General features: G+C 38.6%; 2 protein-coding genes across 3 annotated transcripts; both read left to right on the top strand.

Annotated features, from left to right (window-relative positions):
* Nucleotides 1-15: 15 nt before the first annotated feature.
* LOC112569051 lies at nt 16-6393 on the top strand. Of its 2 annotated transcripts, XM_025246699.1 has the most exons (4): nt 16-1376; nt 1545-1910; nt 2380-2604; nt 3110-6393. In XM_025246699.1, exons 1-4 carry the CDS (start codon nt 1286-1288, stop codon nt 3163-3165), a joined length of 738 nt encoding a protein of 245 aa, XP_025102484.1. In that variant the 5' UTR covers nt 16-1285; the 3' UTR covers nt 3166-6393. The 2 variants fall into 2 exon arrangements, with proteins under 2 accessions (XP_025102484.1, XP_025102483.1); XM_025246698.1 differs by lacking the exon at nt 3110-6393 and having other exon boundaries at nt 2380-2864.
* A 2392-nt stretch (nt 6394-8785) lies between these two features.
* On the top strand, nt 8786-13334 carry LOC112569050. Its single transcript, XM_025246697.1, has 6 exons — nt 8786-9779; nt 9897-10256; nt 10755-10928; nt 11465-11620; nt 12018-12179; nt 12879-13334. Exons 1-6 carry the CDS (start codon nt 9710-9712, stop codon nt 12953-12955), a joined length of 999 nt encoding a protein of 332 aa, XP_025102482.1. The 5' UTR covers nt 8786-9709; the 3' UTR covers nt 12956-13334.
* Nucleotides 13335-14238: the final 904 nt, after the last annotated feature.

Genomic DNA, 14238 nt, shown 5'->3' on the forward strand with positions numbered 1-14238 from the left:
TGTATGTGTATGTTTATGTGTATGTGTATGTGTATGTGTATGTGTATTGTGTGTATGTGTATGTGTATGTGTACGTGTACGTGTATGTGTATGTGTATGTGTTTGTGGAACAATGAGCAATTGGCTTGTTTACCATCACTCATTGCTTATACACGCCTCCCCTTCTTCCTGTTTTAAGACCTCGTCACTCATTGGTTACTGAAGTCACGTGACGACAGATCTGAATTTCCGTTTCCTTGATGTAAGTCGGCTTTGTCAGCAAACTAACTATAAACCTCTCTAAATCTTCTACATTGTTCACCACATTGAGAATTGTAGTTTTGCAGACCCCGAGAACTGTGAATGTCTACCTGATGCTCCACACGGCTGTTTGGTACAGAAACTTAACCCACGTCCACCCGTAGTGTCTACATCCGGAGTATGAGTGAATTGACCAGGAAACAATCGCAGAAGAAAATCGAAATCTCATTCTATGTAAAGAATGAATAAAGATCTGTGTGCGTGTGCGTGTGCGCGTTTGTGTGTGTGTGATTTGAGTTTAATAGAGAAAGTTTCTGACATTTAAAGAATTGAAAACATAGATGTTTAGTGTATTTGTTCGTGCTTTTCTATGTTCTAAAATGTCCTTCCTCTTCTTCTAAAACCATCACCGTTCTAGCAAACAGATGTAACGTAGGTCTATGCTAATTGTACAGCTTTCTAAATACTTTAATTGACAAAGATTTATTTTCTAAATTCTATTGTCTAATTACCAGGGGGAGAACTAAAAACAGAAAATCTTTTAACTTAAGCAGAAAAAAGTATTTCTTATTGTTTCTTTATTCTTTAGAAATATATTCTGTCATATTTGACTAAGTATTATCATTGTGTCATTACAATGAGATTGATGTATCTTTTTATTTGTTTCACTCAAAGTGTTATTGTTCTCAAATAAAACTATTTCTAATTCAATATAACGGAATTTTTATTTAGGAATTGTAGTGAGCTGAGGACAAATAGCTGTCAAATACTATTTAGACATTAATTCAACAGGTGGACAAAACAAACCGGATGTCAACCGAGAGTTAAGTATTGAGTTTTACCAGACTAAGTTGTAAAAGGAATATGAAACCTGTTGTTCAAGTCATAGTATATCAGTTAACATCACCGGTACTGTTCCTAACTAGAATAATTATTGTGATTGTGCTTCACAACCACCGATCATTATTTGTTGCACGGCGTGTATCGTCCTTTCACGCACCTTCACCGGTATCCAAGAAAACTTACCCAAATCTTCGATAGGATCATGGATACAATGAGGAACATTGTCCTTTTCTGCTTGTGTCTGGTTTTGGTCGTCATGGTGACAAGAAGCACCTGGGGTGCAAAAGAGACATGTAGGTAACATCTCTATTTGACGAATACGGCATGGCGACTGTGTAAAGTTTAAAATACATTAATCTTCTATTGTAAAACTCTTAGAATTTTTTTTAAATAAGAGTAATGACGATTTTGGTATTTTTGTCTGTCTCCATGACGAGCTGCTGTCGTGTTCTTTTTAACAGGCGCAGACCTAGAGTTTCATGGCTTCAGAGATGGAGAAACTGCCAAAGTTGAAGAGAAAACTTACCTGAACGTGATCTTTCACGTCAGCACGACAAAGTGCACGACCTTACCTACCTGGTTGCGGGTCAAGGTGTCCTACCATCAGGCGAATTTCACCCTCAACGTCTGCAGCATCATCTTCGAGCGTCAAATATGTGATATCTCATACAAGTCCCACCCTTGTCGTTGTGTGAATGACTGTAATGGCGCTGCCCAGCTGTACATGGAGTTCAACATGTCCGGCAATGTCTCCTACATCTGGAGCTTGAGTGACTCTACGTCCGGCCAGATGCAGAAGAAAGCGCAAATCATATTTGATGTCTCGAGTAAGTATCTAAGTTATAAACTCTTCACTTCCAATTTATGAACGAGACGGGCTTAGTGTCGTGTACCTGGAGGTGGAGAGACCTGACTTCATCTGGCAGTAACACACACACACACACACAAAAAGCATCGACTTTGAAGTCCTTAGTGAGTAGATTAATCGCCATAAGTTTATGAATGTGTTTACAAGCTGATGTGTGGTTGTTCAAGCACGGTTTGTGTTTGAAAGTTGTTGTAATAACTCTGTAAATGTGTTGTTTCATGTGCGTGCGTCGTTCGTGTCCATTTATGTGTAGTGTTCCTGGTCTTGTTTGGTTAAAAGGGAGTTCGTGTGTGTGTGTGTGTGCGGGCGCGCAAACAAGCAATCATGCAATTTGTATTAAATAAAAATTTTTGGAAGAACCATGAAAACGATTGTGAACACATCTATTAATGCTCACTGCTATTTAAATCTCTACTGTTTTGTTAAAGGTACAGCTTCCACTACTGAACCTTCCTCTACACCGACTGACGGAGGAGTGGACAAACCAGAAGTGACGACAGCAAGAGTGACTCCCCCTGGGAACGAACCCCAAAACGAGAGCGACATCTTTCAAGTGATTTTCTTTACAAGTGTTATCACTGCCTCAGTCATCGGCGTGCCCGTAGTCACAGGAATCATCATTTATGTTTATAGAGCCAAAAAGAGGAGGAAAGGTAGGAAGAGGCTATCATCACTTTTCAGACATTCCACATACTTGGCGAATAACAATCAGCAAACAAACCTCATCAACATACACAGAAAATGTCGGCAACATGACGTCACTAAAGTACATAGACACGTTTACTGAAAACCTACTCCTACCTTTAGTTTCTCACTTAAGCGTGTACAGAGAGTGAGCTCGTGTGAGATATCAGTGACTACGAGAAGTATTGAAGCCTAATCAGCTTAATCCGTGGATCTTTACAATTTTCTGAACAAGTATCACCGGCTTTTACATGTTTGATGTTTAACGTTTTGTTTTGATTCTAAAAAAAAATTGTCAGTGCACTAGTGATGTGTTGTATTTAGGCTGTATATTTATTGCGTATTTGATTATCGTCTTGGTCCTTCACGATCTCTCTTAACACGCATATATACATGTTGTCTAAAATTGTCATTTAGATACGCTTTCTGTAACGTAGTGTTTGATCTTTGTTTACAACTGTCCTTTTAATACAGAAAGGGAAACTTCTGTCTCTCAAGGCAATGGTAAGTGCAACATTTATATTAAATAAGTAATTAAAACATAGAACAGGTATACTAGTAGACTATGCACGATTAACTATATATAATACTAATGTTGTTTGTGAAGCTGTCATTTAGTTACATAACACTTCTGTAGCACAGCTTTTGACAAACAGGGGATATTACTACAGAGAAGATAACTACTGTCTTCCTAGGCGATGAAGCGTAAATCACGTATAGTAATATATTAATTGCTTGATTATCTCAAGAAAAATTGGTGTGCAAATGTGTTTGTGTTGATGTTTGAATTCACAACGAGTCAAGACTGTGTCATGAACAGATAGCAGAAGAGATAGTAGTTTGATCTTTGTACAAGGAAGGGTTACATTCGGAGAATAAAATTATATTACTTGTGTTTAAAAGAAGAGGGAAGCAGTCTACGTTCTACTCAATACAAATTCTCGGTTCAAATTATTTGTTATACGCGCTCGAGAGACATTTTCAAAGTCAGATCTTTTCACTTTGTGAACCGGTCGGCTTGTCGATACCCACATTGTACTTGTTGTATATAGTTGGACTCAGATCAGCTAACATGATATTTTTCTTTGGAACTCTGCGTACGCGGCCCGTTTATTTTTTTTTCTTGTACATCTTCTATAGGATTAGCCATGACCTTTGTGACCACCGTCTTTAACAAGTGTCTTGCCATTCGTGGAACGTGTGAAATATCTTTTAGAGAGTTGTTGTTTAGGTGATGCTACCTCTTAACACTAAGTTCTTAACACCGGAGTTCAGTACTGAATGAACTCATCGTAACTAAGTCACCGACAGACATCTCAAAATCAAGGTGGACAACAGACTATCTGGCCGATGGGTATGAAGAACTTGGTCAGCAATGGAAACCTTGGCACCCTTTGCATCTTTGTGATCTTCACGAGGACAGCAGTACAAGTCAAGAAAGTGAATTGAACTGAAATGAACAGAACTAAACATGTTGTGCCACTCATCAATTTTCTTGCTCTGGCTTGTCCTGGGCAGGCCGATGAACTTTGATGAACATGTTTGCTTTTCTCTTTCTGTCTATCCCTGTTTTTGTCGACATTAGCCTCCAGACGACAATAAGCGAAGCTCCTGCTGTTGTTGTGTAACCACTGCAACGACAACCTCGAGGCCAGCATGTAAGTAATGATTAGTGTCAAACAGTCGGAGAAGTTAGTCTCTTTTTTGCGTGGATGTGTGTGAGTGAAGACGTTGTACTACTTGTTTATTATTAGTTCTGCACAATAGTAAGTACTGTCTTCTTGACAAGAGAAGTTATAGTTGTTAGAGCAGTATTATTTTACGTTTGGTTTATTTAATTAATTAAATTTTTTAAATAGAATGAGTGATAAAGCTCGCAGGTTAAAGGTCAGAAAAATTGAGGGCTTCAGGGACAATATAATCCTTTTGTCGTCACTTTGTGCTGTCTTTCAGTCTTTCGACTACCTCCGTCTTCTCTCTTCTTTAATCCCCTGTGTGTTTCTAGCGTGTGTGTCTGAGTGTGTATGTGTATGTGTATGTGTATGTGTTTGCTTTTGCGGAACAATAGGCATTTCGCTTGTCTACGATCACTCATTGCTTACAGGGACCTCCCTTTCTTCCTGTTTTTAAGACTTCGTCACTCATTGGTTACTGAAGTCACGTGACGACAGATCTGAATTTCCGTTTCCTTGATGTAAGTCGGCTTTGTCAGCAAAACTCTAACTATAACCTGTCTTAATCTTCTACATTGTTACTACATTGAGAATGTTTAGTGTTGCAGACCCCGAGAACAGTGATTGTCTACCCGATGCTCCAGACGGCTGTTTGGTACAGAAACTTCACCCGAGTCCACCCGTAGTGTCTACATCTGGAGTATGAGCGACTCGACCACGAAACAATCGCAGAAGAAAATAGAAATCTCATTCTATGTAGTGAATAAATGAAGATCCGTGTGCGTGTGTGTGTGTGTGTGTGTGTGATTTGACTTCGTTAGAAAAAAATTCCGACTTTTAAATAATTTAAAACAAATATGTATGATGTATTATTCTGTATTTTTTTTGAGTATCAACGAGAAAAGAAGTGCTATATAGATTGCTATGTCTTAGTTGTTTTGTGATAGAAGAGGGCATGAAAAGGAGATAGTTTGACAGTAGTTAATGAGAGAGAGAGAGAGAAAGCTGTCAAAGCATGACATCCAAGCTAGTGTCACGTGGACAAACCGTTAATAGTTGCACGGCCCCCTGATGTACATCACAAACAGCGATCGGAAGTAAAAGAACAAACGGCCTTCAGAGCTCGTGTATATGAAATAAAGACACAAAGAAAAGCTTTGATGCTTTGAAGTTATAATTTGCTAGTGAAAAGGAAACTGCAGTGAACAGGTTAGAACAAGATCCTCTGTTAATGCCTTAGTTAAGCTTCTTTGGCAAAACCGAGGTTTCAACTGAGCTTAGCACGAGTTTGCACGTTTATATGTACAAACATGCATACTGAAGATGTGTATCTGTTCTGGTTGTTTTATGTGTATGTGATTACAAGTTACAGTTCAAACACACTGAGTTTGTCTGCATAGACAGGGAAGTGTTTTAGTATTTACTTTTGTCAAATGATTTCGACTATGACCACTTCAATTTTAGTCTAATAATCACTTGAGTTTCGATTTGTCTCACACAGTATATAATCTTTTCAAAATCTGGTATAGGGGTTAGGAAATAACAGTTTCAAAGATTTACCAAATAAGGCTTACATTTAACAAAGGGACCGTTTCGACTGGTGACTAATCAGGTCACGTGTTTACAAAGTTCCGTGTTCAGGATTTGTTTCATTAGCAAAAAGTTTTGCTTAGTCGTCAGTCAGCGTTGTGAGCTTGAGCCAGGTTCTTGGATGACACCATCAGCAACAATACAACACCTTAGGCTCGCCTGGTAATTCAGTAAAAATTAGGATTAAGACGAGAAGCAGCAGCAGCAGCATTGAAGTGGAACAAGAATCAAACTATCAGCAGCAATAGCAGTATGAGAAGTAGCTGTAGAAGTAGTAGAAGGTGAAAGAACATTGACTTGTGGTCTTGTTCGTCGAGTCAGCAACTGAGGCTATATCCGTAAGTGCATGAAAACTGATGTCATGGTCGGAGAGAAAATACTAGTATAACGAAAACGACGATCATATCTTTGATAAATATGACAACGATTATGATAAAGACGAAAAGGACAGAAAGGAAAGTTTTTTTTTTACATTGCACAATACTTCTTTTGATTTATCGCATAGGTGGTTTTTTGTATTTCTTCAAATCAACGATCTCCTTGAAAGAAATGGTCACGTGCCTGACGTGGAGCGTGTGGCTGATGACGTGTTGCCCCGATGGTGACGTGGTTGGCCTCGCTTCTGATGAGAGATGTAAGTGCAGTCTTCTTTATCACTACGATATATGTGTGTGTGTGTGTGTTAGAGTGAGTGTGTGTGTTTGTGTTAGAGTGAGTGTGTTTGTGGTGAGTGTGTCATGTTTTAGTGCGTACGTATCAAAGTGTGTATATTTCCATAAATAAAATAATGAGAGCAAATGCAAAAAACTATTTGACACTTATTTAGAGATGACAAACTAACTTAAAAAGAAATCAGCTCATTCTTACTGTTGTGTCTCGACAGGCGCAGACTTTGAATTAGAAGGTCTCACCAATGGAGACAATGTCACAGTCAAACAGTACTCTTACATCAACATGACCTTTCACCTCGACACCTCAAAGTGCCCGGATATTGGAGACTCGTTCTGGCTCAGGGTGTCAGTGACACAGAACGAGTATAGCGAGAACCTTTGCATTATCTTTATGGACAAACATGTTTGCACAACCACAGATGGATCCAACTGTCAGTGCCTATCAGACCCTACAGGCTGGGTCCGCATGTTCAGGCACCTCAACGTGTCCGGCCACGTGCCAATCGTCTGGAGATGGGGTGAACTGAGGTCAAATAAACGCCAGGGTAACGCCACCATCATGTTCCTCGTCTTCAGTGAGTAGATTGATCATCAACAAATGTTTCATGTGCATGAGAAGTTTGTGAGTAGTGAGAGCATAGATGTGCGTGCGTGGATGTGTTTATATATATATATAATGTTTATGGCCGTGTGTTAGTATAAATTGTTGCTTAAATCTGACCTCTTTGTGCCATTATGTTTTTACCTAAGTGCATACACATTCCTGAATTATTATCTTTCTTCTCGAATGTTGGACATTGCGTATTTCTTCCTGACGACTTTTGTTTATACATAATATATACATGTATACTCGGTATATCACAATAAAAATGTACACTTGTTGGCTTTAGTTGACAACTGTGCTTAAATATGCAAACAGATGATTTTCATTCAGAGGAAGAAACCACCATCTTCAAAGCGGATGGTAAGCGCAAAAAATTTAAATGGTTGATACACAGAGTACTTGTAGTAATACAATAAGATTGTCTAAATTTAAATTTTATGATGAAATATGTGTGTTGATTTTAAAATGTGCGTTTGTGGATTTGTTTGTTGATGTCTGAATTTGCGTTTGAGCGTTTGTGTTGATGTCTGTTTTCGGGGAGAAAGTCCAGAGATGTTGCTGTTGTTGAGTTGGTGTTTTACGCCGTGTCAGCAACTGAGGCTGTATCACGACAAGGCAGCCAGCCCTGTAAACAGATCCCACGTGCAGAGAAAGAACAGCGTGCCCGAGACGAGAGCTGAACCGAGGACAGCCAATCCTCACCGTATTGGTCGCAGGCGCTAACCGTTACGCCACCGGACCGTGTTAAAAGTCAAGAGAGGTTAAAAGACAGAAAAACAAAGGCGTGAAGGAGTAATTTTATCATCGATCAAGAATTATATTTAAATTATATGATCTGTCTTTAAAAAACACGTTGTAGTAAATAAAATTTTCGTTTTAAATTCTTTACTCTACACTTTCAAATTCCGAACTTTTCACTTTGTAAACCGGTCAGCTCCTCGATCTCCACATTTCACTTGTGTACGGATAACTTCTATAGCGAGTAAAGATGTCTTCTTGCTTTGAAGCTCCACGCTTTTTTACTCCGACTCTTTTGTGTCATCCGGGTCATTGACATCAATTGTACGTGTTTACATCTTTTAGATAATTGCTGAATAGCTGAAGATACTCCGTTACACAAACGGTTACTTACGAACGGTGAGTGAAATTTTCTTGTACGGGAGTTCTGTGCGGAATCAAGACAATCACCAAGACGCCGGCAGACATCTCGGTGTCAAAATGAAGAATCTTTTCAGCAAAAAAAAATTTTGTCAGCTATTGCATCTTTTTCATCTCCATGGCGACAGCAGTATATATCAAGAAAGTGTTGTTCCACTAATCTCTTCCTTCAACTACTACAGGACAAGCAGATCAACTTTGTTGAACATGTTTGCTTTTCTTTTTCTGTCTATTCTTGTTTTTGTCGACATCAGCTTCCAGACGACGATAAGCAAAGCTTCTTCTGTTGATGTTGTGTAACCAAGGCAACTTCCACCTCGCGGAAAGTATGTAAGTAATGATTCTTGTCAAACACAGTTGTAGTACCTTGTCCCTTGTTGTGTGTGTGTGTGTGTGTGTGTGTGCGGTTTACCGCGTTTAATGTGTCTTATTGTGTCCGTGCTTATGTGTGCCTCAAACTGTCATCAGTCGGTTAATTCATGACAACCCATTGATGACAGAAGCCTCCCTTCTTTCCTGTTTCTCTACTTACATCGCTCGCTGGTTATCGAGTCACGTGGTAACGGACCTGGATTTTTGTTTCCTAGATGTAAGTCAACTTTGTCAGTCTACAAACAGTAAACATCTCACAAGGGGAGACAATCTTGCTTGCCTGTTAAAATCTTAAAATGTTACAGTAATCGAAACATAGTAACGGGTTACAAAACTTTCTTAACATACTTTAAAATTCCTGAACAGTTTGTTTGCGTACGATACATTGTAACTGATTGAAGTCTGGCATCAGCATTGCTAGAACATTGCCTCGTATCTTGTCTCCAAGCTTTTCTATTTTTAACAACCCCATGGCATCGGGTGACACTATGTGACTGTATTGTATTGTCTGACAGATTGAAAACTATGACACACAGACCAAGCTGAACAATAGTAAAACAATATGAACAAATTTCAGTTTAATACACATATTTTTCTAAACTTAAATTTCAAGGTGTTGAAGAGATGTCCTTTCTCACTCACCTTGCATTGGTGTTCTCACGCTGGTTTGTTTCTTTCTATATAGAAAACACGTGTTGTTTGCAACAGATGTCTCGGAAATGTTTCTGAATTGTCAGTAAAACTTCCTTTTAAAAAGTTTAGTCACATGGCAGTAGTTTCTTTATGGTGTGCATTGTTTCCATGATGGTGAAAATGTCAGGCTGCGATATGAAACCTGTCTTAGGTCAAAACACAAAGGTTTGCTGCGCAGAAGTTGTCTTTCCCGATGCATAGACTTTTTACATCATGTGTTCGGGCATAATATACTCTGTCTACATCTGTCTTTGCTGTCTGCTGCTCCAGGCCTGTCAATCAGCTCCTCATCATCAATGATATCCTGAAAGAAATGAGCGGATTTTTTTGTCTTGTATTGGTTACCATGGTGACATATGGGATCTGCGCTACGGAAAAAACGTGTAAGTGTTGCACAACTGTCTGTCTGTCTGTCTGTCTGTCTGTCTGTCTGTCTGTCTGTCTGTCTGTCTGTCTGTCTACTTGTATTACAGGTTGTGTTGTCATTTCCATGTCAACAGGCGCGCACCTTGAATTCCCAGGCTTCAGAGAGAACGAAACCGTCAGAATATTAGTTCACAGTGTCGTGAACGTGACCTTTCACCTCAACTCATCTAACTGCACTTACTCTCCAGAGTGGTTCCGGCTGAAAGTGGAGTCTCCTGAGGATGAATTCAATGTAGCAATTTGCAGTATTGTCTTTCAAGGGGGCACATGCAACATGAGAGAGCAGTCTGAGTACTGTAGATGTCTACACACAAGATCAGGACGTGTACACACGAGGTTGGACAGGTTAGGCCGTGTTGTGTACATCTGGAGTCTGAGCGATTCAATCAGATATCAAGATCAGAAGAAAATGCAAATCACCTTCAATGTAGTGAGTAAGTAATTATTGATACCTTTACACGTTTGTTTCTATATAGGTCTGCCTCTGTAATTGGATCTGTGTACGAATATGTTTATCACTCGTTTCCGTTGTAAACACCAGTACATTTTAACATAAGACTTTAGAAGTTTCTGAGAACATTTATATTACTTACCTTTATGTCATAATACAAACTAATTTTCTACTAATCGAAAGTGAAACTCAAATGTTATTATTTATGTGTGTCCTTTTAGTTTTTTGGTGAATGTTTACAATGGCAATTTAACATGGAAGTGAATATTTCCAGCTTCTAATTTAAAAAAAAGACAAATAACTAACATGCATGGAGTAATATGGTCAGGCTGTCTCTGTAGACTTTTAAGGAAATGTTGTTGACTTTTGACTGTATAGAATGTACATGTCTGTGGTAACCATACTCCTCTCATTGTGTTCATGTTAAAGTAACTGTAATAGTATATTTTGTGAAGTCATCTGATTTCCATTCTCTCTGTAGATTCTGACGGAAGCAGCGATGAGCTTCTGACGACTCCTGCAAAAGAAACTGAAAGCAGAAGTGAAGGCATCAATGTGAACATCATTATCTTGTACACCAGCTTTATCACTGCAGCTGTCATCATCATCCCCATCGCCATTATCATCAGCGTCTATGTGTACAGACGCAGAAAAGGTCTCAACATGATTGTTATTCCTAGGTTACCTTCTTTGCTGCATTTGTTTGCAAGGATTACATACATTGTGCTTCTTTTGCAACAAATCATTTCGATTATCTCTTTCTTTTTTAACCTGACAATAAAAGCATCAGTTGCTGACTGTTGTATTTAGTGACACTTGTCATTATTGTTGTTCTCTGTTATGTTTCTATTCCAACCAGCAAATAAACACCTTGTTTTCATTTGTTTCTTCACATATTTGTATCTTCATGTTTTTTTAATTGTTCTTTTTGTTTTTTTTTCTTCCTTTTGGTATAGTCTTTTTTCTAATTTTAGGATTTTTCTTAACATGATTTTGGCCTTGCTGTTCGTCCTGTATTTTCTCTGTTCTTGTTTTCCTGAGAACTTTACTATCTCTTACATAGCAACTGTGGGATGGTGTAAATAAAGAAACGGTTACTAAAGGGAAGAAAAAAATTTTTTTTTAAAGAAACATAAAGCACAGAAAGTAAGGCTACAAAACAGTTGTAATAATGGAACCATGTGGTTGCAGCGAGGATGTCTAGGCAAGCAGCAGATGATGGACGAAGACAAATCCCGGACATTTCACCCCAATTTCAGGAGAACCGACCCCCGCCAGCGAAAGATGAAGACGAATACTCAGAAATTGCAGAAGAAATGGCTTCACGGGACTCCTCGCCTGCCACAGGTGGATAACAATTCTGGTGTCGTGAGGATTAGTAAGCTAGTAGCATGCTAACTTTTGGCAGTCAGCTAACCTCCCGATGAAAAAAAAAAATAATAATAATAATTTCTTTGAGTTAATCTTGGCTGCTCGACATACAGGTACATGATCATCCTCAAAGAGAGACACCGTGACATCGTACAAGTTACATTAATATATTATATATAATTAATTGATATTTAATTAGTTAATTTATATATATATATATCCATGACTGTGTGCTAATAATGTTGATGAGGGATATCTTTTACATCATCGGTAGTATGAAAAGAGAAAATGTAAGCTACTAGCATCCAATAATTGACTGCTTAATTTATTTAATAACTGTGGAATCCATGAACGATGTTTTTGATGTTTCTAGTTCATGAAAATTACGAGCATCCCCTACAAGAGGAAGGTGAGGATCAGTCTCACTACTCGCGGTTAGAGTATAAAAGTCTGAGGCAAAATGGCAACGGCAATGATAAAGATGACAGCAACACCAAGATGGGGGATCTTTCTCCGTCAACCGTCGCTGTGAAAGGTAATTTTAGTATATACTATAATAAATATCAAAAGAACCGAAGTGATTGTTTTATTTATGGAGAGATAAGCGATATACAATTGAATAAATGGTGTTGATACCACTGAAGACAATTTTAATGAATTTGTCTGTTTGTACGTTCATCCTGTCCCCCTGGTTTTTAAAATAATTTTTAAAAACTGATTTTTCTTTTTACCAAAGTGTGGTTTACATTTTTGACCCCACTAAATGCTTATTACCACATCGTACAGAAAAAAAATCATAAAAAGCATAAAAAGGTATAATTCTCTAACACAAAGTTAAAATAATAAGCAAATAATTGATTGCTTTATTCCTTGATGTTTTATATATATATATGGAGAGAGAGAGAGAAAGAGAGACAAAGACAGAAAGAGTAGTCAGCAAAAAGAATGTTCGAGAGAAATTATTGATGAAAATGGAATATCATGTAATGGTGGAACATGCTCATCTGTACTAAACATTTATTACCAAAACTAGCTCGTATGCTTATATGTCATTCACTATAAATCCTTTTGCCATTTTTAACAAGGTTTTTCTACCTTCGGACAAATATAGACTAGTGTGTTTTTCAAAGCTTTAGTTTTTAGTGATTGCTTTATGAAAACTTTGCCAAACGCAATCAATTTTTGTCCATTTAAGAAGAGCCATTAACGCTATGTTTCCGTTTGGTGTTTGTAGAACAACAGACAGACACAAAGGTCACCGCGGATGAATACCTGGAACCTGTGCCTTCGTGTAAAGAAGCAGTAACCTAGCCTTCTTCTCTTCAACTTGTTGTTGTCTCAGTTACATGGAAACCCTTCACGAGAGTGTGCTCTACGACTTATTTCTCCGCTGGTTGGAAGCATCGCAACCTACTGAGTCTTGTTGTGGACCATGATGTAGTTGTAAAATGTGACTTCTGTCGTCAGTAGGCATGTCCTCCGCAAGACCAGAGCATAGTCCTCGAAGCCTTTTATTCTAATTACGGTACATGCTCTCCCTTTCATGCCTTACTCATTAATAGTTTCCTTCTGCCTTAGTAACAAATCAGACAACAAGCAGGATTGATAATGAATAATTGTTATCTAGGTTTTGAAAGGGTTGATGTTATAAAGTTCGTGTGTAGAATATGAATAAATTGTGTGATTCTTTCGTGTATTTGCTGTTTGTGTATGGTTGGACAGTTATCATTAGAACCTCGAGAATGAGGCAACACAGATCATCATCATCATCAACAGCAACAACAACAACAACAACAACAACAACAACAACAACAACAACAACAAAAACAACACGCAAGATGGTAGTATAACGGAGAAAAATTCAAAAGTGATAACTCCTTTGCACGCACAGGCTCTTTCCGAATATCTCCTCGTTGACCTAGCCATTAGATAGAATTTAGAACATCAGACTTTCAAGCCACACGACCCCGCACATTGCTTTCACAAATGACTAACACAAAAGTTCCCAAATGTACTAACGGGCTGCTTAGCGTTAGTGACGTACAAAGGTAACAAGGGTTCACAAAAATCACAGTCACAACTGGTCATCACTATGCTTGATGTTCACATTGTGTCAGTTTTGCCGGGAATCGTATAGACTGCACTACCTCGACAGGTTGCACTCGATGGAAGACTGAAGGTTCTTGTTCTTTAAGGCTAGGTGCAGACAAATCAAGAGAGAAGAATTGGCCACCAGTATCCATTGACTTACCCAAAAGCTCGTGAAATGTCCAGTCACTGGATGTGTCAAAATTTACACATTCTAGACCGCTGACCACCAAAGACAAGGAACTGTCAACACCGCAGTCAAGTCAAAGTTGAAACACTGGGCTGAGAGCTTAATTTAATCATTTTCATCCCGATGGTCAAACAGTATTTTCCCCCTACACTCTCTCACTCGCACGCTCGCACGCACGCACACGCACATACACACCAGGGAAACATCTCACTGCACTCCATTCAGAAATCGTACGTGTTACTTGTGGCTCCAGATTGCTACAGTGATGTCTGTTGACCTTTGCTTTGCGCGTGGCATGCATTTCCCATGATCCGTT

Source organism: Pomacea canaliculata, linkage group LG7, assembly GCF_003073045.1.
Source record: "Pomacea canaliculata isolate SZHN2017 linkage group LG7, ASM307304v1, whole genome shotgun sequence".
Lineage (NCBI taxonomy): Eukaryota > Metazoa > Mollusca > Gastropoda > Architaenioglossa > Ampullariidae > Pomacea > Pomacea canaliculata.